Source organism: Theobroma cacao, chromosome 5, assembly GCF_000208745.1.
Source record: "Theobroma cacao cultivar B97-61/B2 chromosome 5, Criollo_cocoa_genome_V2, whole genome shotgun sequence".
NCBI classification, from domain to species: domain Eukaryota; kingdom Viridiplantae; phylum Streptophyta; class Magnoliopsida; order Malvales; family Malvaceae; genus Theobroma; species Theobroma cacao.
Window position 1 is genome coordinate 38581104 of NC_030854.1, and position 26275 is coordinate 38607378.

Consider the following 26275-nt stretch of genomic DNA (forward strand, 5'->3'; position numbering starts at 1 on the left):
GTTACATTTCCTAGTTTGGAGAAAATTTTCATTTCCGGCTTGAGCAGCATGAAGATGATATGGCAAAACCAACTCCCTGCGAATTCCTTTTCCAAACTACAACGAATGGAAGTTGTAGATTGTAACGATTTATTGACCATTTTCCCAACTAATACGTTGAGAGCATTTCAAGGGCTGCAAACTCTACGAGTTGCGAGATGTCTTTTACTAGAAGAAATATTTGAAGTTGGAGGGTCAAATATGGAAGAAACACGTGTTGTCACCCCTCAACTAAGAGAATTGCATATTGAGAATCTACCAAGGCTCAAGTGTATTTGGAAAAATGATCCCCAAGAAATTTTTAAATTTGAAAATTTGCAGGTACTACATGTTAGGTGTTGTCTGAATCTGAAGAACATATTTCCAGCCTCATTAGCCAGATCAGATCTTCCACAACTTAGAGATCTTCAAATAGTTGGCTGCGGAGGGAAGGAGATTGTTTCCGAAAAGCAAGGATTGGAAACGGCTGTCACTTTGGCTTTCACTTTCGAATTTGATCAAGTATCCTCCCCCACTTTCACTTATATATCCAACTTTTATTTTATTTTTATAGGGCATTACATGTGTCATAAAAAAATTAAGTAGTATGTACTAATTGAAAAGAAAAATCACTTTGCTTCTTTTGTTTTAACTCATAATCACAATTGATAAATTAAAATTTATTAGTTTCAATGGAAAAAAGAGAGTAAATCACACTTGTTTCTTTTGTTTTAACTTTCAAGGATTTTCTTTTTTGTTTACTCAATTTTGAAAAATCACTATTGTGATTAAACAGAAGTCTTCAAAAGTTTGAAAATGTAGTCTGTAATCGGAGTGTATGAAATCTTGCATATATCACATATTGTGTTTGCTTTGCTCAATAAGTTGAGGAGGTAATTTATCATTTTTTTTCTTTGTTTAGTTTTTCATTTTTGGATACTTGTTTTGTCACTTCACAACATGAATAATTAATCTTAGATTCACTTGGTTTTGTTTCATTACCAATTTGATATGTTTCTCTGCCTCTATTTTTGGCTGCATATCCTACACCACGGCAGCAAGCTTCGTCATCGGATGACCTACCAACAACGGTGGCTTTGACCATGCATCAAGGATCCACGGTTACAACCATGGATTTTCATCCTTTGCACCACACATTGCTACTCGGTATGAAAGTTTGTTTTTATCCTTTGCACCACACTTGTCTCCGTTTATGATATAATGTCCTTGAGAGCAGTTGGTTCTGTTATCGGAGAAATCACACTCTGGGAACTTGGAATGCGTGACAAGTTGGTTACAAAGCCATTCAAGATATGGGAAATGTCGACATGTACAACGACGTTCAAGGTTTGTGTGTCATTACTTACTAAGATTTCTCTCTATGTTGTACTTTTTTAAATGTATTGAACTATTGCAGTCATGTGACTCATGTCTGTTTTGGCAATTTCTATGGGTTTCAACCTTGCAATTGATTTTGTTGGAAGAGTTACTTGTAGGCTTTGATGGTCAATGATACACCCGTATCTGTCAGTCGTGTCACATGGAGTCCTGACGGAAGTTTAGTAGGTGTGCGTCTTTTTGATAGATTACTGACAATTTAGCTTTTTTATATGTTTGTACTTATTGCCTTTCTTGCTGCAGGCGTTGCATTTTCCAAACACTTAATTCACTTGTATACTTATCATGGATCTAATGATCTAATCCAGCACTTAGAGGTTAGTTGATAATTTTTCTACTTCTCCAGCTAAAAGATTACGTAACTGGTGTTTGACTTTTTCTTCTTCTTCTTTTTTTGACAGATTGATGCCCACGTTGGTGGTGTAAATGACTTAGCTTTTGCTCATATAAACAAACGATTGTGCATTGTTACCTGTGGAGATGACAAGCTCATAAAGGTCAGAGATAGTAAATTTTCACTAAAAGTTTTCATTGAACTGGATATTTCTTGCTATTATCCTAATGAAAGAAATGGGACAGGCGTGGGATTCAATGACGGGACTTCAATGGTATAATTTTGAAGGTCATGATGCACCAGTTTATTCCATCTGCCCACATCAGATAGAGAATATTCCGGTAGGACACAAAAAATGTCGTTGGTTATTGATTCTATTTACTTTGTAGTGTTAAAAATGGAAACAACAGGCCAGGCCGTAATTTGCTTCTGTTGCTGTCGTGACTACAACTATAACCAATCCCTGCTACCTAAAGACGCTGCCACAATCAACTTGTTAAATGCATGAAATTTTGTATAAGCAATGTGCTCTAACCACCTGTAATATATGATTCCCCATCCCGTTTAAGATCCATCCAGAGCTGCCAGCTTTATCCAACCCATTTCAGTACTCCCATTTAGAACTTTACCGCCAATGATCTTCCTTCTAGTGCTACAGTGGTCCAAAATATTTGATTCACTCTCTTTAACATCTTAGGCCAATATCTTGTGGAGCTTGTAGGTTTTTTTTTTTTTTTGGTTCAATTGAATGCTTAGCTTTCGTTTGCCATCGTTTGCTAATTATCTACATCATTGCAGTCCATATTTTCAACCGCCGTCGATGGGAACATGAAGGCCTGGCTGTATGATAATATGGGTTCCAGAATTGACTATGATACTGAAGGACCCCGGTGCACTACAATGCTTTATAGTGCTGATGGAAGTAGGTATGATCATGAATTTTAGGATAGGAATTTTGGTAACGTCCTGTTAAAAACTTCGACTAGTGTTCATTCTTCTAAAAATTTGTTCGCTCATAACACTTTTAAGTAATCCATTGTTGTCCAATTTTATATGTTATTCATTTCGTTCTAATTTTGAACTATCTATTAATATCTAATTTTTGTTTCAGATTGTTCTTTTGTGAAACAAGTAAAGCTGGACAATCTGTTCTGGTTGAATGGAATGAAAGTAAAGGAGCGATACATAAAATTTATGAAGGGTTTAGGAAGAAATCAACAGGTGTGGTGTCATTTGACACGACGCAAAATCACTTTTTGGTTGCAGGAGAAGATAGCCTGATAAAGTTTTGGAAGATAGAACATGACTATCCTCTCAGTGTTATAGATGCAGAGGGTGGACTCCCTGTAAGTTAAATGTTCGAATTTTGTAGCTCTTTTCTGAAAAATATATGCTTTTCGGTTAGGTGTCTAAACAATCATATTGATTGCTTTAGAGTCTTCCCCGTGTGAGATTCAGTAAGGAAGGAAACCTCCTTGCTGTCACAACAGCAGACAATGGATTCAAGATACTTGCGAATGCTGTGGGTCTTAGATGTTTAAGAGCAATTGAAACATCATCTTTTGATCCATTGAGAACACCCATTGTTTCTGCTGCAATTAAGGTTATGATAATTTGGATTTGCTTAATGTTTCCTTAGAATATTCATGTCTTGAGACCTGCAAGTTTTAACTTTTTTTTCTGTTCGTTAGGCTTCTGGCTCTTCTACAGTTACAAATGATGGTCCTGTCAGTTGTAAAGTAGAAAGAAGCTCTCCTGTCAGGCCTTCTCCTATACTTGTATGTCAGCTGGATGTTCCTCACGTCACGTTAGAACTTCTTCCTGAACATTATATGGTTGCAGCTTGTAGCAATAACCATATGGTTCATCCTGTATATAGGAACCTTTTGTTCTTGCTTACAAGCATATTAGGAAATTCGATTTAAGGGCCAAATTTTTTTTATCTTATGGATTCTCCCTTCCAATTTTCTTTTCATGCAATAAGGAACATGTTGTGTTTTAAAGGAACCAAGTGGGCTGTCTATATTATAAATAGACTATAGTGTTTTCAAGTGTTTTTCATGCTTATGATGTTTTTCTTGCAATTGATTTTATTGTTATTGCTTGGTTTTTCCCCAAGAATGGAGTTGATCCCTTGGGTAGAAGTGTCGAAAAGCCAAGAGTTGCGGATGATGCAATAGAGAAGACTAAACCGTGGAAGTTAGCTGAAATTGTGTATCCTATTCAGTGTCGGTTAGTTACCTTACCTGACAACACAGATACCTCCAGCAAGGTATGGTAGTTCTTCTGATAATCAGTTTTATACCATGTTATTGTACTATTTAGCTCTGAATCATTGCTTCTCTATGAAGGTTGTTCGGCTTCTATATACCAATTCTGGTGTTGGTATTTTGGCTCTCGGGTCAGACGGTGTTCGGAAGCTATGGAAGTGGCTCCGCGATGAAGAGAATCCATCTGGGAAGGTATAACACTTTCTCTCGAATAAGATTGCTTGTTTCACTTGTGAGATTTTCTCTATACATTCGTTTTTTAATGGAGAGGAGAAGTCTAAAGTCCTTTAAACTTTAAAGGCCACAGCCAACGTGGTTCCACAGCATTGGCAACCAAACAGTGGTCTTCTTATGACTAATGATGTCTCAGGTGTCAAATTGGAAATAGCAGTACCATGCATAGCACTCTCAAAGGATGATTCGTATGTAATGTCAGCCACTGGTGGAAAAGTTTCTTTGTTTAACATGATGACTTTCAAGGTATGCCTTCCTTTGATCGTGTATTGAATGTACTTTTGGTTGACATGCTAATAACACATGATTTGCAGGTAATGACAACATTCATGTCTCCTCCTCCAGCTTCAACCTTCCTAGCATTCCATCCTCAGGATAATAATATCATAGCAATTGGAATGGAGGATTCAACTATTCTTGTTTACAATGTTCTGGTGGATGAGGTGATACTTCCTGACATTTTTTTGATGTGTTCTTATTGTTCTTCTTCCCCTTGTATTATCCTGTTCTCTTAAGTGGTTCCAATGTATTATGTTATAACATTTTTAGGTGAAATCAGAATTGAGAGGTCACCAAAAGAGAATAACTGGTTTGGCTTTTTCAACCAGCCTCAACATCTTAGTTTCTTCAGGTGCTGATGCTCACGTAAGTGGTATCCAGGCTTGTCATATTTACTTATTTTAGCTCATGTCTTATTTACAGAGTATAAATGATACAAAATCTCAGGAAATCATAAAAAAATAGAAAAGATACAACTGATTTGGCCGGTCGTTTTTCTACATAATTTCCTTGGTGTTTTCAGGTGCCATCATCTCTGATATAACATTTTAGATTCCTATCTCTTCCATTTATTCTTTTTGTTTAGGTTTAGTTTTTATATTTTTATTATGGTCATGCTTTCTTCCTTGATTATTGATGATTACAGTGTCCTGCTCCAACTACTGGTCATGCATATTACCGACCAGCAAAGTGAGAATAGGGATGAGGAAAAGGTCTTATGTTGAGTGATGTTATTGCTTGCTAACATCTTGCTGTTCTCTGCAGTTGTTTGTGTGGAGCATTGATACATGGGAGAAAAGGAAATCGGTTGCAATCCAAATCCCAGCTGGAAAGGTACCTACAGGTGACACACGAGTACAGTTTCACTCTGATCAAATTCGCCTGCTGGTAGTTCGTGAAACACAGTTAGTAATATACGATGCCTCCAAGATGGAGCGCATACGACAGGTAGGAAAGAAAAAAAGTGGTATAGATTTTAATGATATGATATTGCACTGGTCAAAGGGAACACTTTCTAATCCATTTATATGCTGCAGTGGGTTCCTCAAGATGCTCTGCCTGCGCCCATATCTTATGCAGCATACTCCTGTAACAGCCAATCTGTTTATGCTACCTTTCGTGATGGTAATGTTGGGGTGTTTGATGCTGATAGCCTCATACTTAGATGCCGTATATCTTCATCAGTGTACTTGTCCCAAGCAATCTTAAAGGGGTAAGTTATCCGTTGTATTCCATGCAGGCATGAAGCCTGTAGTCGCCTTTTAATTCTTGTTAGTATTATTTGGACTATCTTAACTTATAAAGTCTACTATGATCAAACCATTAATCTGTCTTGTTTCCCTTTTCTTGTACCATGTTCTTATTTCGGTACTGGTAGGTTTTGGTGTATCCTTAATTCCTTATTACAAATTGCAGAAACCAAACTGTTTTTACAGCGAACATTCAAATTTACTGGTGTTGCTTTCATAATGAGTTTACTGTTTTTACAGAAACCAAGTTGTATACCCTCTTGTGGTGGCTGCACATCCGATGGAGGCAAACCAATTTGCAATCGGGTTGAGTGATGGATCTGTTAAAGTGATGGAGCCCACAGAATCAGAAGGGACGTGGGGAGTGAGTGCACCGGTGGATGGTAGTACGACATCGTTATCTACCACAAGCAATCACAAAGCCGTGCAGTTATTATGGTAAAATTAGTTAAAAGTACTTTAACTAGCTGCGGTAAATTGAGTTTAACTGGTGGTAAATGGTGAAAATAAGAAAGAATTTTGGTTGTAGAAGGAAGTTTTTGATGCCTTAATTCAGTCAGGCATAGGAAATGAATTTTTGATGCAATGGAATTTTAACCATTGATTTTCTTGTCTTTACTTAGCTTGATTTGTTACAATTCAGAGAATCGAATTAAATTAGGAAATGAATTTGTTGTTTCCTGGTTTAAGTTGTTTGGAAATTTTAATTACTAGAAGGAAGAAAAGAATTCAAAGAAGAAAGCAGAAGAGACGAGTGATTTAATTTGCAGTAGCATCTATGTGATTGTGTATTTATGTTTGATACAATGTCATCCTCTGCAGGCGTGAGGATGGATCGGTGTTTTTATTCAACATGAACTTCTTTGAAGAGAAAGTTGAGGCAGGAGAATGGGAAGAAGCTGAGAAGTATTTATCTGGCTTTACAAAACTTGATGATAACCGACATTCTCTGAAGATATTCTTTGAGATAAGGAAGCAGAAGTATCTGGAAGCACTTGATCGGTATTGTTAATACTTCTGTTGTTTCACTAACAGAAACCCTTCAATTGTTCATAAATGAATAATTTAAGGAGTACTATCTTTCCGTAATGAAATAGCCTGAATTTATTTTATTGAGATTGCAGGCAAGACAAGGCAAAGGCTGTTGAAATATTGGGGAGTGATTTGAAGGTGTTCTCCGCATTTAATGAGGAAGTGTACAAAGAATTAAGTCAACTTTTGACACTCAACAATTTCAGGTAATTTCACCCACAAATAAAGTATACTTGTTAGTTTTCGTTTGTCAAGTTATAGCATTTATTGTTTGTCTAGAAATTTGATTGGGTCAAAAGGGAACGTTATTGTTGCATTTAAAAATTCTATAAATTTCTGTGCCATGTAAGCCAATGCCAAATGGATGCTTGAAATCTTCATGCTCGTATAATGACGTTTTTCTCATCCGAATGCAGGGAACATGAGAAGCTCTCCAAATATCCGGATACAATAACTGCTCGCAGTCAAGTGTTGATAGAACTGAAAAAACTCATAGAAGCAAATCCAGTTTTCCGTTCTGAGCTTGCTAAACTACTTTGAAGCCTTCAGGACTATAGGCTTTGATCAACAAAAGTTGAAGTTGATATGATATTTGCTTTTACAGAAACGGGGAAGCAAAAATAATTTGTTGCATTTTTATTACTTTTTTTCCTCAGCCAAAAAGTAAAAGGTTTGTAGATCAATGATAAATCAGGTGGAGTGTGGTAGCAATGCCACCTTGAAGAGGTCTAATACAAATAAAACTAAAACACCAATAAAAGATGGTCGATGATCACTATATCATATATGATCAATCACGGATGAAAGTCATAGCATTATGACCAAATAAACACAGTGGCCACCACTATAGTCACCCAATTCACAGCCATGATATATAAATAAAATGACAAACACCAGAAATTTAGACTGCCGATAAAGAAGAAAGTAGGAGATTGAACCACACAGGCAATCCAAAATTGAAGGACTGGAGTGCCTGAGTGAGACAGAGTTCACTTCTATTCCCTTACATTTTTCTCCATTCTCTCCGACTTAGCTTGGGCTATGGAGTTCTTGGGTCTTCTAAGCTGCGGCTTGGGCCAGCTTCAAAATGAGCCATTGGAGCTATGCTTCGAAACTCATCCGGTCCAGATTCACTAGCAACGGGCTCCTCCAGAGGTCGCTTACAGCATACGGGCCTTTGTGCATAATTAACAAGTATTGGTTCATACAGTTTGAACTGGCATCATCAGCTATGCAAGAATCCAAGGCCTAACCCAGACAAGATTTTATTCACAGATCACACATGTGCGCCTCCAATTGGTCCACTGGCACCTACGCCTGTTAATCTTCCAGTTGCAAAACCTGCTGCTTATACATCACTTGGAGCTCATAGTGTATGATGCCAAACATCTGTAGCATTTTGTTACTTCCTCGAATGTGTATTTATTTGTCCATTTCTATAATAATTTTGGTATTGTTTTGGCTTTGTCCAACTTTTTGCGTGTAGCCCTTCCCACCAACCGTGGCTAATGCTAGTGCTTTAGCAGGCTGGATGGCCAATGCTTCTGCCTCTTCATCTGTTCAAGCTGCTGTTGTCACTGAATCATGCATACCTGTTCCACAAAATCAAGGTTAGAACTTCAATTCTGATCGATTTATTGGAAATAGCTTTTCAAAGACTGGCAGAATGGACAATTGCTCTATAAAGGCACATCAGCCAACATTAGTCACAATGGTCAAAACACCCATTTAATCTATAGATACTGAAGATGCTACCAGACATTTATTTTTCTCTTTTACTCTGTCTTGATGTCAGATTATGTAGTCGTCTTAGTAGGTGTATGCCATGATGTTTTCAAATTATTTATCTCTTTAATTTTCATGAAATTTCTTAAAAGGAAAGGAAAATAAATGCCAAGGACTCTTTCTTCTCTGAGGCTTCTGCGTGAAGTCTACATTTGGCTTTTCACAACTGAAAAGGTTGAAAATGAAGACTTTTGGTAAGTCCTGCTTGATAAATGGAGAGGCAGTCTTATTCACCAACGTAATGGGTGTGCTGATGAAGTATTATTATTAAAACCAAATTTGATATTTAATGACAAGTTGCAGACACAATTACCAAGGACCACTTTCTCTCAATAGCCTCACGATCAAATCCAAACCGTTCATTTATCGAGCGTGAAGTGTACGTTTGGCTTTATGGCACACGTCGTAATTGAATTGGTTGTAGTGGCAATTGACCATGCGAAGCTTGGTACAAGAAGAAACCAGAAGAAGGAACAAGGAAGGTTACTGGCATACGTTGGAAAATATCATATTGTACAGCAAGTTGAAGAAACAAAAAACATTAAAACCATAGTTTAATTACATTGCCAGTTGTTATAACACCCAGATAGACACAACATTTCTGCTCACCTCATCACTATTATCTTCCTTTAGCTTCCTTTGCTCTCCTCATTCTCAAACCCCTTTCATTTGTTGCTTTCATTTGTTGCTTATGTCTTCTGTTATCATTTTTCCCTTTTGTTTCTTTCTCGTCTTCTCACATTCCTCTACTTTCCACCCAAAAACCAGGGCCTTTCACTTTGATTCTTAGTTGCCTCTTTGTTCATAGATATAGCTTATGGACAAAGCCGCCATTTCCAATTTCTCACCATTCTGATTATTCGGCTTGCTCAAATCGTTATTGATATATTAGTTCTTGCTGTTTTCGCTTTTGGGTCTGCTCACCCGTTATATTTGTTCTTCTGTCATTTACTTTGCTTGTCTGTTGAATAAAAACAAATGGATCCTGTTATTACTGGTGCTGCTGCCAAGGTTTCTTCGGAAGTTGCGAAAGGCATCTTCCAAGAAATTAAACGTCATATGAGATATGTAATCATCTACAAGCAAAATATTGACAAGTTTGAGGAGAAATTGAAGTCATTGATAGCAAAAAGAACAAGTGTGCAGCAAGAGGTTGCTGTTGCAGATAATAACGGGGAGAAGATAAAAGCGGACGTCGAGCATTGGTGCAACACAGTGGACAAGGTAATCAATGAAGAGGAGAAGAAGGTGAAGGATCTTGAAGACAAAGCAAAGAACAAGTGCTTCGTTGGCTTGTGTCCCAATATCAAGTCTCGCTATCAGCTTAGCAAGCAAGCAAATAAAGGCGCAGTGGTTGTCGACAACCTTATCCAACTGGGTCAATTTAATGGAGTGGGATATATTGATGTTCCAAAGGCTATAGTGGGCGCATCTCCTAATGGCTTTGAGACCTTTAAATCAAGAGAGAAGGTTTTCAACGATATCATGGAGGCAACGAAAGATGCTACTGTCAGCATGATAGGGGTGTATGGGATGCCTGGTGTGGGCAAAACATTACTAGTCAAAGAAGTTGCAAGACAAGTCCAAGAGGTTAAGTTATTTGATTCGGTGGTTGCAGTAACTGTGGCTCAAACTCCTGACATTCAGAAAATTCAAGAAAATATTGCAGAGTTATTGGGTTTAAGACTAGAAGATAAAAGTACGGATGTAAGAGCGCGTAGATTGCACGAAAGGTTGAAGAAAGAGAAAACGGTTCTTGTTGTTTTAGATGATATTTGGAAGAGACTGGATCTCGAGGAAGTCGGAATTCCATTTGGAAACAAACACAAGGGATGCAAGATATTGTTGACGTCAAGAGATCAACATGTTCTCTCCAATGGGATGGATGCTGACAAAACTTTTGCAATTGATGATTTAGACGATGAAGAAGCTTGGGACTTGTTTAGGAAAATGGCTGGGGCCGAGAGCATTGAAAGTGCTGAGTTGCGCTCTACAGCAATTGAGGTAGCCAAAAAATGTGCAAGATTGCCGCTAGCCATTGCAACTGTTGCAAAGGCATTGAGAAATAAAAGTTTATTTGCTTGGAAGGATGCTTTACGACAACTACAGAAGCCTTCCTCAAGAAATTTTACTGGAATATCCGCAGACGTATATTCAGCTATAGAGTTGAGTTACAATCATTTAGAAAATGAAGAACTCAAACAGGTTTTTTTGCTTTGCGGTCTAGTGCGTCGTGATACAAGCATTGATGACTTGTTGAAATACACCATTGGTTTGAGTTTAATCAAAGGTGTCGACACCATGGAGGAAGCACGAAATAGGTTGTTAACAATGGTGAGTGACCTCAAAGCCTCTTGTTTGTTACTTGATAGTAACACCAGTTATCGTTACTTTGATATGCATGATCTTGTTTATGATGTTGCCATGTCAATCGCTTCTAAGGACAATCATGTTTTTGCATTTAACAAGGAGGATGTTTTGAAAGATTGGCCTGATGAAGAGACAATGAAAAAGTGCGACAAGATTCATTTGGGATTTGCCAGTATTAGAGAGCTTCCTGACGAGTTGAATTGCCCACAACTTGTTTATTTCCATGTGTTTAGCAAGGATGGTTCCCTGATAATGCCACCTAACTTCTTTAAGGAAACAACAAATCTTAAAGTCTTACATTTGACTCGTGTGTATTTTTCTTTATCTTCGTCAATTTGTCACCTAACAAGTCTTCGTACATTGTGTCTAAATGCATGTGCATTGGCAGATATAGCTGTTACTGGAGAGCTCAAGAATTTAGAAATTCTTAGCTTTTCGAATTCTTATATTGAAATTCTACCTAAAGAAATTGGACGATTAGTTAAGCTAAAGTTATTAGATTTAAGTAATTGTACAAAGCTCGAAATAATTTCACCGGATGTCTTATCAAGTTTGATCAGATTAGAAGAATTATATATGTATGGTACTTTTATTCAATGGGAAGTAGGGGGACATGCCAACCATCGAACCAATGCTAGTCTTGCTGAATTGACGACTTTGTCTTGTTTAACCACTTTGGAAGTTCATATTCCTGATGCCGAGGCCGTGCTAGGGGGCTTGTTCTTTAAAGAGTTGCAAAAGTTGGAAAGATACAAGATTTTCATAGGAAAGGAATGGGAATGGTTTGGTGCGTATGAATATTCAAGGACTTTGGGACTCAAGTTAAGTACAAGCGTTGATCATTTGGCTCATGGAATTAAGATTTTGTTGAAGAAAATTGAAGCTCTGTATTTAGATGAATTGAAAGGTGTCAAGATTGCAATCCAAGAGTTAGAAGATGAGGAAAGCTTATCACATTTGAAGTATCTCTGTATCCAAAATGGTTCAGTGATCAAATATATAATTAATGATAATGGAATTCAATTTCCTCAATTACGATCTTTGACACTTCAAAATCTACCGCAACTCATTAGCTTTTGCTTTGAAGACAAGAGTGACTCTACCTCAATATCTCAACATGAATTGCCTCTTTTCAATGAAAAGGTATTTCTTCATTTCTATTTCTTTCTTATTTTAAGGAATATGTTGATCTCATTTCCAATTTCCTTAGATTTTCTTCATATGATCAACCAATGTTCTTAAATGTTAAATTTGTATTATTGTAGAATATTAATTATGAGTCAAAACATAAACTGAATAGGAATTTGGCCACCATGATACATTTATAAATTCAGCACTCTATAATTCATTTAGAAAATTGTGTAGTGCTATACTTATCTTTTCTTAAACTTTAATACGAAAGTCTAACATAATTGTAGGTTTAGTTAGAGATCTTAAGTTCGAGGTTTTGTTCAATTCTGTAAATAAATTTCAATATCAACATTATACTATTGTATATTTATTTTTTAAAAAATTTAGATATCATCTAAATGCCAACAATTGTAACAACTCTATGATTGTTTAATACTAAAAAACTAGTCTTTCTTCCGTTGTCTTTTTTATTATTTTATACTATTTTTAATGTAAATTAATTACATGCTTGTAGATGTTGTTCCCTTGCTTGGAGAATTTGCAGCTATCCTCAATTAATGTTGAAAAGATATGGCATAATTCTTTCTACAATCATGAGAATTTGACAACATTGATTGTCCAAGATTGTGGCAACTTAAAACATTTTTTATCATTTTCCATAGCTAGAAAGCTAGTGCATCTCAAATACTTGGAGATAATTGGATGCATGTGCTTAAGAGAGATAATTTCCACAGAAGATATCGAGGAGGAAGAAAGCAAGACTATAATTTTATTTCCTCAATTGAACTCCTTAGAGTTAAGGGATCTTCAGCATCTCATCGGATTTTGCTCAAAATGTCAGAATATTGAATTTCCATCTTTGAAGTCACTGAAGATAATAAATTGTCCAGAACTGAAGGGGTTCATTTACAAATCTACAAAGGAAGGGAGCCAACATTTCTCCAGTCAAGCTCTATTCAATGAAAAGGTAAATTATTGTTAGCATTCTTTTCTATACTTGTTTTCCTGTTAGCATTCCCATACAATCAGCTAATGTTCCCAAATATTAAATTTGTATTATTTTATAACATCTTTTATGAGTCTAAATATAAATTGTAAAGGAATTAGGCACCATAACGAATTTATAATTTGGCACTCTGTAGTCCGTTTAGAAATTTGTGTGATGCTATAATTATCTTTTCTTAAACTTATATACGAGAACCTAAGATAATTGTAAGTTTAGTTAGAGATCTTAAGTTTGAGATTTTATTCAATTTTGTAAATAAATTCCAACATCAAAAATTAGGCATGAACTACTCTATATTTAATTATTTAAATTTTGGATATCATATAAATGACAACTACTAGATCTCATCTAAATTGTTATAATTCAATCATTGTTTAAAAACAAAAACTAGTCTTTCTTTTGTTGGTTTTTTTTTAAAATTTTTTTTGTATTATTATTAATGTAGATTAATTACATGTTTGTAGGTGTTGTTCTCTTGCTTGGAGAATTTGCAATTGTGCTCAATTAATGTTGAAAGGATATGGCATAATGAGCTTTCAATTAGTTCTTTCTACAATCATGAGAATTTGACAAATTTGGTGATCAAGGATTGTGGCAACTTAAAACATTTATTATCATTTTCCATGGCTAGAAGGCTAGTGCATCTCGAGTACTTGGAGATAATTGGATGTAAGTGCTTAAGAGAGATAATTTCCACAGAGGATATCGAAGAAGAAAGCAAGGCTAAGATTTTATTTCCTCAATTGAACTCTCTGGAGTTAAGGAATATTGAATTGTCATCCTTGAAGTCACTGAACATAGATAGTTGCCCAGAATTGAGGGGGTTCATATGCAAATCTACAATGGAAGGGAGCCAATGTTGCTCTAGTGAATCTCTCTTTGACAAAAAGGTAGACTATTGTTAGCATTCTTTTCTGTACTTGTTTTCCAATTTCCATGCATTTGCCCTTGATTATAGAAACAAATGCTTCTAAGCATTTCATTAATTGGCATGAATTAATTACGTACAGGTTGCATTTCCCAATTTGGAGGGAATTTTTATTTCCAACTTGAGAAGCATCAACATGATATGGCAGAACCAAGTCCCTGTGAATTCCTTTCGCAAACTACAACGAATGGAAGTTGTGAATTGTGATTATTTATTGACCATTTTCCCATCTGATACGTTGAGAGCACTTCAAGGATTGCAAACTCTACGAGTTGAGAGATGTGTTTTCCTAGAAGAAATATTTGAAGTCGAAGGGTCAAGTGTGGAAGAAGCACGTGCTGTCACCACTCAACTAAGAGAATTGTTTATTAAGAATCTACCAAACTTGAAGTATATTTGGAAAAATGATCCCCAAGGATTTTTTACCTTTGAAAATCTGCAGGTGATACATGTTTGGTGCTGTTTGAATCTGAAGAATGTATTTCCGGCCTCAATAGCCAGAGTTCTTCCACAACTTAGAGATCTTTGTATAGATGACTGCGGCGTGGAGGAGATTGTATCCAAAGAGGAAGGACTGAAAACGGCTGTCACTTTCGAGTTTAATCAAGTATCCTCCCTTAAGCTTTGGAACCTACCACAACTCAAATGTTTCTACCCAGGGGTGCATACGACCAAGTGGCCAATGTTAAAACAGTTGAAAGCATATAAATGTGGCAAAACGAAAATATTCGGTACAGAATGTTTCAGCATCGTAAATACGCCTAATGTTTTAATTCATCCATCACTGTTCTTGGCTGAAAAGGTATGCATGCACCTCCTCCACTCCTTCTAAATTAATTAAGATAGATGCTCGCGTTTATGTGAAAAGCTACTTGGTCCTTATAGTGTGCTAGCTATTATACATCCAACTTTTAGTAAATTAGAGTGCAAAGCATCATATTAGTCATATGTGATCTTGCCAAAATATTTTATTTTATTTTTTACAAAGCCATTGCATGTGTCAACGACTAGTTAATTAGTAGAATTTATACAAATTAAGTAGTATGTAATAATTTTTTTTTAAAAATCACTTGTTTTGTTTAGACTCATAATCACAATTGATAATTTTAAATTTACTAGTTTACTAGGAAAAAATGTAAATTAGGTGTTTAATTACTTAACTTTTTGAGGATTTTTATTTTGGTTACTCAATTTGAAAAATCACGATTTGATCACTAATATTTGTGAAAATTAATATTTTGATCAGTTAATTAATGCAAGCTAACAAGCTGAGTGATGTCACTTTTCACGTATGTTGACATTCATCACATGTCACGTGGCAAGCTACGTTATTCTCGTTAGCATCTAAAGATTGAGTAATCAAAATATTAACTTTCATGAACATTAGTGATCAAATTATGATTTTTTAAAATTAAATAATCAAAATAAAATTTTAATGTAAAAGTGCAATTAAAATTGGAGTAATATGTAGACCATGTATACGTTGTTTGAATGGGACCTTACATTTTAATTGCGAAAATTAGAAATGATTATGCTTAGAAAGAAGCCTTGAAAAGATTGAAATGTAATATGAGTATACAAAGACTTGCATAAATGGCATATTTTGTTTTCCTTACTCAATCAGTTGTGGAGGTAATTTTTCATTCTTTAGTCATTCATTTCTTGTTACTAGGTTACTTGTTTTGTCACTTTACAATTTGATTAATCTTAGATTTTGTGATATTATATCTCACATTAGATGTGAATGTAATTATTAAGATTTATATAAGTGTTTATATAATTCACTACTAACAATTTGAGTTTAAGTTTTTGAAAATTATGTGATTTAATTTTGAAAAGTTATTAAAGCACCACTACTTAAAGTCTTGAATCGTGGTATCAAAGTATTTGTCAATCCAATATGAGCTTTCATATTGCATTGGTGACATATTCCCTTGGTTTTGTTCCATTACCAATTTAATATGTTTCTGTACCTCTATTTTTGGTCACATATCCTACACCACGGCAGCAAGCTTGGTCATTGGATGACCTACCAACAACAGTGGCCTTGACCATGCATCAAGGATCTACGGTTACGAGCATGGATTTTCATCCATCGCAGCACACATTGCTACTCGGTATGAAAGTTTATTTTTTTCCTTGGCACCAAGACTAGCTTGAAACTTGTCTCTTTTTATGATACAATGTTTTTAAGAGCAGTTGGTTCTGCTAATGCTGAAATCACACTGTGGGAACTTGGAATGCGTAAGCGGTTTATTACAAAATCATTCAAAATATGGGATATGGCGGCATGTTCAATGACATTTCAGGTTTGTGTGTCATTACTTATTGAGATTTCTCTGTATGATATTCCTTTTCAAATGTATTGAACTAATGCAGTCGTGTGACTCATGTCTGTCTTAGCAATTTCTATGGGTTTCAACATTGCAATTTATTTTGTTGGAAGAGTAACTTGCAGGGTTTGATGGTCAATGATACACCCATATCTGTCAAACGTGTCACATGGAGTCCTGATGGAAGTTTTGTAGGTGTGTGCCTTTTTGTTAGATTATAAACATTTTAGTTTGTATATTGTTTGTACTTATTGTCTTTCTTGCTGCAGGGGTTTCATTTTCCAAACACTTAATTCACTTGTATGCTTATCCTGGATCTAATGATCTAATACAACACTTAGAGGTTTGTTGATAAATTTTCTACTTCTCAAAGTAAATGAGTACATAACTGGTGTTTGACTTTTTCTTGTTCTTCTTCTCTTTTTAACAGATTGATGCCCATGTTGGTGGTGTAAATGACTTAGCTTTTGCTCATCCAAACAAACAACTGTATATTGTTACCTGTGGAGATGACAAGCTCATAAAGGTGAGAGATGGTAAATTTTCACTAGAAGTTTGGATTAAACTGGATATCTCTTGTTATTATCCTGATGAAAGAAATGGAACAGGTGTGGGATTCAATGACAGGACAAAAGCTGTTTAATTTTGAAGGTCATGATGCACCAGTTTATTCCATCTGCCCGCATCAGAAACAGAGTATTCCGGTAGAAATACGAAAAATGTTATTGGTTATTGATTATATATACTCTTTAGTATTAAGAATAGGAAACAAGTGACCAAGCCGTAATTGCAAAACTACCGCACCAGTTGCCTTTGTTTCCGTCTTGACTGCAACTCAAACCAATCCCTACTACCTAAAGATGCTGTCACAACCAACTTGTTAAATGCACATAATTTCGTATAACATTGTGCTCCCACCAATCACTGCCTGTAATTTTTGATTCCTCATGTGGTTTAATATCCATCACAGAGCTGCCTGCTTTTTTAAACCATTTCCATACTGGTCCAAAACATTTGACTCACGCTCTTTTATCCTTTTACGCCAAGTCTTGTGGAGATTATAGTATTTGTTGGTTCGATTGAATGCTTAGCTTACCTTTGCAGTTTGAATGGGAGTTTATACTTTCATTTGCTAATTATCTACATCATTGCAGCTCATATATTCAACCGCTGTCGATGGGACAATTATACTCTGGCTATATAATGATCTGCAGTTTAGAGCTGACTTTGTTGCTCTAGGTCACGGGTCTACTACAATGCTTTACAGTGCTGATGGAAGTAGGTATGATCACTAATTTTAAGATAGGAATTTTAGTAATTTCCTGTTAAAAACTTGAGCTGTGTTCATTCTCCAAAACGTTTGTTTGCTCATAACACCTTTAATTAACCTTTTGTTGTCCTCAATTTACATGTTATTCATTTTGTTCTAATTTTGAACTTTTTATTAATTTCTAATTTTTGTTTCAGACTGTTCACTTGTGGAACAAGTAAAGGTGGACAATCTTATCTGGCTGAGTGGTACAAAAGTCAAAGAGTAGTAAAGAGGATTTATACTGGGTTTGGAAAGAAATCAGCAGGTGTCGTGTCATTTGACACAACGCAAAATCAATTTTTAGCTGCAGGAGAAGATAGTCAGATAAAGTTTTGGCACATGGATAACAGCAAACTTCTCACTTTCACAGATGCAGAGGGTGGACTCCCTGTAAGTTAAATGCTCTAAGTTTATAGCTCTTTTCTAGAGCAGGTATGCTATTAAGTTTGGTTTCTAAACAATCATATTAATTGCTTCAGAGCCTTCCCCGTGTGAGATTCAATAAGGAAGGAAATCTCCTTGCTGTCACAATAGCAGACAATGGATTCAAAATACTTGCCAATGATGTGGGTCTCAGATCTCTAAAAGTTGTGGATGATGCAATAGAGAAGACTAAACCTTGGCAATTATCTGAAATTGTGGATCCTCTTCAGTGTCGGTTAGTTAACTTACCTGACAGCACAGATACTTCCAGCAAGGTTTGTTAGTTCCCCTAACAATCAGTTTTATACCATGCTTTTGTACTGTTTAGCTCTGAATCATTGCATCTCTTTGAAGGTTGTTCGGCTTCTCTATACCAATTCTGGTTTTGGTATTTTGGCTCTTGGGTCAAACGGTGTTCAGAAGCTATGGAAGTGGCCCCGCAATGAACAGAATCCATCTGGGGAGGTACAACACTTTCTCTCGTATAAGATTTCTTGCTTGTTTCACTTGTAAGATTTTCTTTATAAATTCTTTTTTATTGGAGAGGAAAACTCTAAAGCCCTTTAAACTTTAAAGGCCACTGCCAATGTCGTTCCACAACATTGGCAACCAAACAGTGGTCTTCTTATGACTAATGATGTCTCAGGTGTCAACCTGGAAGAAGCAGTACCATGCATAACACTCTCAAAGAATGATTTATATGTAATGTCAGCCACCGGTGGAAAAGTTTCTTTGTTTAACATGATGACTTTCAAGGTATGCCTTCATGTGTTCTTGTTGAATGTACTTTTTGTTTGCAATGCTAGTAACACATGACGAGCAGGTAATGGCAACATTCTTGCCTCCTCCTCCAGCTTCAACCTTCCTAGCATTCCATCCTCAGGATAAAAATATCATAGCGATTGGAATGGATGATTCAAGTATTTATATTTACAATGTTCAGGTGGATAAGGTGATACTTCCTAACAATTTTTTTGGTGTGTTCTTATTATTATTCTTCCCCTTGTATTATACTGCTTTCTTAAGTGGTTCCAATGTATTTTGTTTTAAATTTTTTAGATGAAATCAAAATTGAGAGGTCACCAAAAGCGAATAACCGGTTTGGCTTTTTCAACCAGCCTCAATATCTTGGTTTCTTCAGGTGCTGATGCTCATGTAAGTGGTATCCAGGCTAGTCATTTTTACTTATTTTAGGCCATAACTTGTCTATAGAGTGTAAATGATACAAAACCATTAACTTTCAAAAAAAAAATCATTAAAAAAATAGAAAAGATACAACTAATTTTGTCAGTTGGTTTTTCTTCTTTCATCAGGTTAAGAACCTTTTACGTGTTTCCTGTAACTTTTTTATTGATAATTACAGAGTCTTGCTCCCACTACTGGCCATGCATACTACTTGCTAACATCTTGCTGTTCTCTGCAGCTGTGTGTGTGGAGCATTTTTACATGGGTGAAAAGGAAATCGGTTGCCATGCAAATCCCAGCTGGAAAGGCACCTACAGGTGACACACGAATACAGTTTCAGTCAGATCAAATTCGCTTGCTGGTAGTTCATGAAACGCAGTTAGCAATATACGATGCCTCCAAGATGGAGCGCATACGACAGGTAGGAAAGACAAAAAGTGGTGTAGCTTTAATGATATAAAATATTGCATTTGACAGAGGGGACACTTTCTAATCCATTGATTTGCTGCAGTGGATTCCGGAAGATGTTCTGCCTGCGCCCATATCTTACGCAACATACTCCTGTAACAACCAATCTGTTTATGCGACCTTTTTGGATGGTAATGTTGGGGTGTTTGAGGCTGATAGCCTGAGACTTAGATGTCGTATTGCTTCATCAGTTTACTTGTCCCAGGCAATCTTAAAGGGGTAAGTTATCTGTTGTATTCCCATGCAAGCATGGTGCCTGTAGTCGCCTTTAAATTCTTGTTCGTAGGTTTCGGTGCATTGCATGTACTACAGCAACCATTCGAATTTTTCTGGTGTTGCTTTCATAATGAGTATACTGGTTTTTTACAGAAAGCAAGCTGTATACCCACTTGTGGTGGCTGCACATCCAATGGAGGCAAACCAAATTGCAATCGGGTTGAGCGATGGATCCGTTAAAGTGATGGAGCCCACAGAATCGGAAGGGAAATGGGGAGTGAGTCAAACGGTGGATAGCGGTGTGGTGAATGGTAGGACGACGTCGTCATCTACAACGAGCAATCACATACCGGATCAGTTACAAAGATGAGATATGTAATACTATATGTCCAAAAGTGTCTTGTATAATTTATGAAATGTAGATGATTAGGTTTTTACTTTTTAGTGTACCATATGTCTCAACCCCAGCTTATTCAAAAGTAAGCGTAAATGTTTAGGAATTCTTGTATAATCCACCTACTTGATTCATACTTCTTGTAGTTTTACTTTGCTTGTACTTAACCCCTTACGAGTGTTTTTCTTTTTTCTTGGAAACAGACTTAATACTATTATTATTATTTTTGCCTAATAAACACAGTGGTAATTCTGATTTCTTGTATTTTGAGTACTAAATAATCTTTCAATCCAAAAATAATCATCATCCAATAGGCATATATATAGATATATCATGCTGAGCCTGCAGAAAATTAGTAGGGTAAATAGAGACCTAAATAAGATTAATAAAGATTAATGTTTCATTCATTTTAACTAAAGGTGAATTTAATAGAACGTTAATTCACTGTTAAATTAAACTCTCCCTGTTATATGTATATATTTTCAGCTTCTTCCCTTTTCGATTATCAAAGGACCCCTTTAATAATGACAAGTTGCATACACAATTATCAAGGGCCCTTTTCTCCACTTAGGTTCCCGAAGCAGTTCTCATCAATCCAAACCATTCATTTATCGAGATGTAAAACAAGTTGGAAAAATTTAATATGTAAGCGTTGTGCACATGACCTCTGGCCCAACCCATGTATTTTATTAGGCTTAAAGTGAATTTGTTTTTAGTGGCATATGGGCACGCGAAGCTTGGTACGTTAGAAAATATAGTACTATTAATTGTACAGCAAGTTGAAGAAACAAAACGAATCAAAACCATATTTTAATTTCATTGCCATATCTACGTTTCTGCTCAACTCGTCACTACTATCTTACTTTACCTTCCCTTGCTCTTCGATTCTCATAACCCTTTCATTTAATTTGTTGCTTCTGTCTTCCATTATCATTTTTTCCCTTCTCGTCTTCTCAATTTCCTCCACTCTCCACCCAAAACAATAGAATAGAACCTTTCACTTTGTTTCTTAGTAGCCTCTTTGTTCGTAGCGATAGTTATTGAAGAAAGCCGCCATTTCCAATTTCTCACCATTCGGATTATTTGGCTTAATAACCTCGTTATTTATATATTAGTTCTTTCTGTTTTCATTCTTTGGTCTGCTACTCCGTTCTCTCTGTTCTTCTGTCATTTGCTTTGTTTGTCTGTTGAATACAAAATATGGATCCTGTTATAACTGGTGCTGCTGCCAATGTTGCTTCGGAGGCTGCGAAAGGCATCTTCCATGAAGTTAAGCGTCATATGAGATATGTATTCATCCACAAGAAAAATGTTGATAAGTTCGAGGAGAAATTAAAGTCGTTGATAGCAAAAAGAGCAAGTGTTCAGCAAGAGGTTGATGCTGCAAACAGGAATGGGGAGAAGATAAAAGCCGACGTTGAGCATTGGCGAAAGACAGTGGACAAGGTAATCGATGAAGAGGACAAGAGGGTGAAAGATCTTGAAGAAAAAGCAAAGAACAAGTGCTTCATCGGCTTGTGTCCCAATATCAAGTCTCGCTACCAGCTTAGCAGGAAAGCAGAAGATGGTGCCGCGGCCGTTGACGATCTCATCGGGCAATGTCAATTTAATGGAGTGGGATACCTAGATGTTCCAGAAGCTATAGTGGATGCATCTCCTAATGGCTTTGAGACCTTCAAATCAAGAGAGAAGGTTTTCAACGATATCATGGAGGCAATGAAAGATGCTGCTATCAGCATGATAGGGGTGTACGGAATGGGTGGTGTGGGCAAAACATCACTAGTCAATGAAGTTGCCAGACAAGTCCAAGAGGTTAAGTTGTTTGATTCGGTGGTTACCATAACTGTGGCTCAAACTCCTGACATTCAGAAAATTCAAGAAAATATTGCAGAATTATTGGGTTTAAGACTAGAAGATAAAACTATAGATGCAAGAGCTCGTAGATTGCACGAAAGGTTGAAGAAAGAGAAGATGGTTCTTGTTGTTTTAGATGATATTTGGAAGAAACTAGATCTCAGGGAAGTCGGAATTCCATTTGGAAACCAACACAAAGGATGCAAGATATTGTTGACGTCAAGAGATCAAAATGTTCTCTCCAATAAGATGGATGCTGACAAAACTTTTGCAATTGATGATTTAGACGATGAAGAAGCTTGGGACTTGTTTAGGAAGATGGCTGGGGCCGACAGTGTTGAAAGTTCTGAGTTGCGATCTACCGCAATTGACGTAGCCAAAAAATGTGCAAGATTGCCGTTGGCCATTGCAACAGTTGCGAGGGCATTGAGAAATAAAGGTTTATTTGTTTGGAAGGATGCTTTACGGCTACTACAGAAGCCTTCCTCAAGAAACTTCACTGGGATATCTGCAGACGTATATTCAGCTATAGAGTTGAGTTACAATCATTTAGAAAATGAAGAACTCAAGCAGGCTTTTCTGCTTTGTAGTCTAGTACATCGTGATGCAAGCATTGATGACTTGTTGAAATATGCCATTGGTTTGGGTGTAATTAAAGGTGTTGACACCAGGGAGGAAGCACGAAATAGCTTGTTAACAATGGTGAGTAAACTCAAAACCTCTTGCTTGTTGCTTGGTAGTACCAATAACGAGTACTTTAATGTGCATGATCTTGTTTATGATGTTGCCATGTTAATCGCTTCTGTGGACAATTACGTCTTTGCACCAAAGGAGGAGGATGTTCTGAAAGATTGGCCTGATGAAGAGAGAATGAAAAAGTGCAACAAGATTCATTTGGTATTTCCAAGTATTAGAGAGGTTCCTGACGAGTTGAATTGCCCACAGCTTGTTTATTTACGTGTGTTTAGCGAGGATTATTTCCTGAAAATGCCACTCAACTTCTTAAGGAAAACAACAAGTCTTAAAGTCTTACATGTGACTAATATGCATGTTTCTTCTCTATCTTCGTCAATTTGTCTCCTAAAATGCCTTCTTACATTGTGCTTAGATGGATGTGAATTGGGAGATATAGCCATTATTGGAGAGCTTAAGAATTTAGAAATTCTTAGCTTTTCAAATTCTGATATCAGAATTTTACCTAAAGAAATTGGACAACTGGTTAAACTAAAGTTATTAGATTTAAGTTATTGTACTAAACTCAAAATAATTTCACCAAATGTCTTATCAAGTTTGCCCAAATTAGAAGAATTATACATGACAGGCACTTTTATTCAATGGGAAGTAGAGGGACATGCCAATCCCCGAAGCAATGCTAGTCTTGCTGAATTGAAGAAGTTGACTCGTTTGGCTGCTTTAGAAGTTAATATTCTTGATGTTGAGGCCATGTCAGGGGGCTTGTTCGTTGAAGAGTTGCAAAAGTTGGAAAGATACAAGATTTTCATAGGAAATTATGATAAGCCATGGTTTGATGGAAATGAGTATGGGCATGGGTGTTCAAGGACTCTGGCACTTGACTTAAGTATAACCACTTATCATTTGGATCATGGAATTAAGATGCTTTTGAAGAAAACTGAAGCTCTATATTTAGATGACAATCTCTTCCAAGATGCTTCAATGATTAAATATATCTTTAATGATAATGGTGCAGTTGATAAAATTGAATTTTCTCAATTGAGATATTTGATATTTAGAAGGCTACCATATCTCATTAGCTTTTGCTCTGAAGACAAAAGCAGCTCTACCTCATTGCCTCAACATGAGTTGCCTCTTTTCAGTGAAAAGGTATTTATTAATTTTTATCTTTTACTCGTTTTAAGATATATATTAATCTTATTTTCAATTTTCTTAGATTTTCTTTACAAGATCAGCCAATATTCTCAAATGTTAAACTCTGTGGGACAATTTTGGGCATCCTAAGGAGCGTATGCTAATATATAGTTACATAGGTTGATCTCACATGCAATAAGGTTGGTTTTCGTTCTTTCTTTCAGTGTACGTAGAACAGGGCATGTAGGTTGTTGAAATCCTGCAAATGCTGTCTGCACTTATACCCTTCATGCTTTGTTACAAAGCTCATTCAGTTTAATGAAGTCAAAGATATTGCTTTTAAAAAAAATATTAAATTCGTATTATTTTATTATATCCAGAATGACTCAAAATATAAATTGAATAGAAATTTAGTTACCATTATAAATTTATAAATTTTGCACTCTATAATCTGTTTTACAAATTGTGTAGTACTATATTTATCTTTTTTTTTTTGGTAAACTTATATATATACACAAGAGTCTGACATAATTGTAGGTTTAATTAGAGATCTTAAGGGTCAAGCTTTTGTTCATTTTTGTAAATAAATTTCAAAATCAACATTCTAAAATTAGGCATAAACTACTCTATATTAAATTTTTTAAAAAATTTAGATATCATCTAAATGCCAGCAATTAAATCTCATTACAATTCTATGATTGTTTAAAACTAAAAAAATAGTCTTTCTTCCAATGTCTTTTTTATTTTTTGTACTATTTTTAATGTAAATTACTTACATGTATGTAGATATGGTTCTCTTGCTTGGAGCATTTGGAGTTGCTGTCAACTGATGTTGAAAGGATATGGCATAATTCTTTTTGCAATCTTGGGAAGTTGACAACATTGTTCATTAACTATTGTGACAACTTAAAACATTTATTAACATATTCCATGGCTAGAAGGCTAGTGCATCTCGAATACTTCGAGATAAGTTATTGCAATAGTTTGAGAGAGATAATTTCCGCAGAGGATATTGACGAAGAAAGCAAGGCTCAGACTTTATTTCCTAAATTAGCCTCTCTAAACTTAAATTGTCTTTGGCATCTCATTGGATTATGCTCAAAACATCAGAATATTGAATTTCCATCCTTGAAGTCACTGTACATAGGTGATTGTCCAGAACTGAAGGGGTTCGTATAGAAATCTACAATGGAAGGGAGCCAGTGTTTCTCTAGTCATGTTCTCTTTGATGAAAAGGTAGATTATTGTTAGCATTCTTTTCAGTACTTGTTTTCCTATTTCCATGCCTTTAGCCTTAATTATAGGAACAAATGCATTTAAACATTTCATTAATCAACAGGATCAATTAATTACGTACAGGTTGCATTTCTTAGTTTGGAGAACATTTTTATTTCCAACTTGAGAAGCATAAAGATGATATGGCAGAACCAACTCCTTGTGAATTCATTTCCCAAACTACAACGAATGCAAGTTGCAAATTGTGATGATTTATTGACCATTTTCCCAACTAATACGCTGAGAGCATTTCAAGGACTGCAGACTCTACGAGTTGAGAGATGTGCTTTGCTAGAAGGAATATTTGAAGTGGGAAGGTCAAATATGGAAGAAATATGTGCTGTCACCCCTCAACTAAGAGAATTGCATATTGAGAATCTACCAAGCCTCAAGTATATTTGGAAAAATGATCCCCAAAAAACTTGTAAATTTGAAAATTTGCAGGAAGTACATGTTAGTTGTTGTGAGAATCTGAAGAATGTATTTCCAGCCTCATTGGCCAGATCAGATCTTCCACAACTTAGAGATCTTCAAATAGTTGGCTGTGGAGGAAAGGATATTGTTTCCAAAAAGCAAGGATTGGAAACGGCTGTCACTTTGGCTGTCACTTTCGAATTTGATCAAGTATCCTCCCTCACTTATATAACCAACTTTTAATTTATTTTGATAGTGTGTCGACACATGTATTAAAAACAATTAAGTAGTATGTAATAAATAAAAAAATCACTTGTTTCTTTTGTTTTAACTCACAATGATCACAATCAATAACTTAAAATTTACTAGTTTCAATAGGAAAAAGAAAAAAAGAAGGATTGGAAACGGCTCACTTTTGAATTTGATAGAGTATCCTCCCTCAATTTCACTTATATATCTTTCACTTTATTTTTATAGGGCATTACATGTGTCATTAAAAAAATTAAGTAGTATGTACTAGTTGAAAAAAAAAATCACTT

At 35.8% G+C, this 26275-nt stretch overlaps 2 protein-coding genes across 2 annotated transcripts; both read left to right on the plus strand.

The window, feature by feature from the left end:
- Window positions 1120–20630, plus strand: LOC18507220. Its single transcript, XM_018121101.1, is given in 42 exon segments — window positions 1120–1185; window positions 1256–1365; window positions 1515–1584; window positions 1660–1733; window positions 1818–1913; window positions 1996–2091; window positions 2549–2676; window positions 2862–3096; window positions 3186–3353; window positions 3442–3528; window positions 3870–4022; window positions 4102–4212; window positions 4321–4500; window positions 4569–4697; window positions 4804–4899; window positions 5299–5481; window positions 5571–5784; window positions 6032–6221; window positions 6606–6785; window positions 6908–7021; window positions 7232–7372; window positions 8026–8188; window positions 8302–8425; window positions 9409–9500; window positions 9612–12113; window positions 13572–13997; window positions 14118–14837; window positions 16044–16152; window positions 16235–16344; window positions 16482–16563; window positions 16638–16711; window positions 16799–16894; window positions 16977–17072; window positions 17523–17650; window positions 17836–18070; window positions 18160–18378; window positions 18458–18568; window positions 18891–19055; window positions 19163–19258; window positions 19527–19709; window positions 19800–19975; window positions 20126–20630. Coding segments are annotated over 42 exon segments (8943 nt in total). The 5' UTR covers window positions 1120–1121; the 3' UTR covers window positions 20343–20630.
- On the plus strand, window positions 21567–25979 carry LOC18507221 (probable disease resistance protein At4g27220). Its single transcript, XM_007099608.2, has 2 exons — window positions 21567–24062; window positions 25407–25979. The coding sequence occupies exons 1-2, from the start codon at window positions 21567–21569 to the stop codon at window positions 25977–25979; spliced, it is 3069 nt and encodes a 1022-aa protein (XP_007099670.2).

Excerpts from the sequence above, each read along its gene's own strand:
- LOC18507221 (XM_007099608.2), top strand. The coding sequence starts at position 21,567 with ATGGATCCTGTTATAACTGGTGCTGCTGCCAATGTTGCTTCGGAGGCT. Across the intron at positions 24,063-25,406 it reads TGCCTCTTTTCAGTGAAAAG|GTTGCATTTCTTAGTTTGGA; the intron begins GTATTTATTAAT and ends AATTACGTACAG.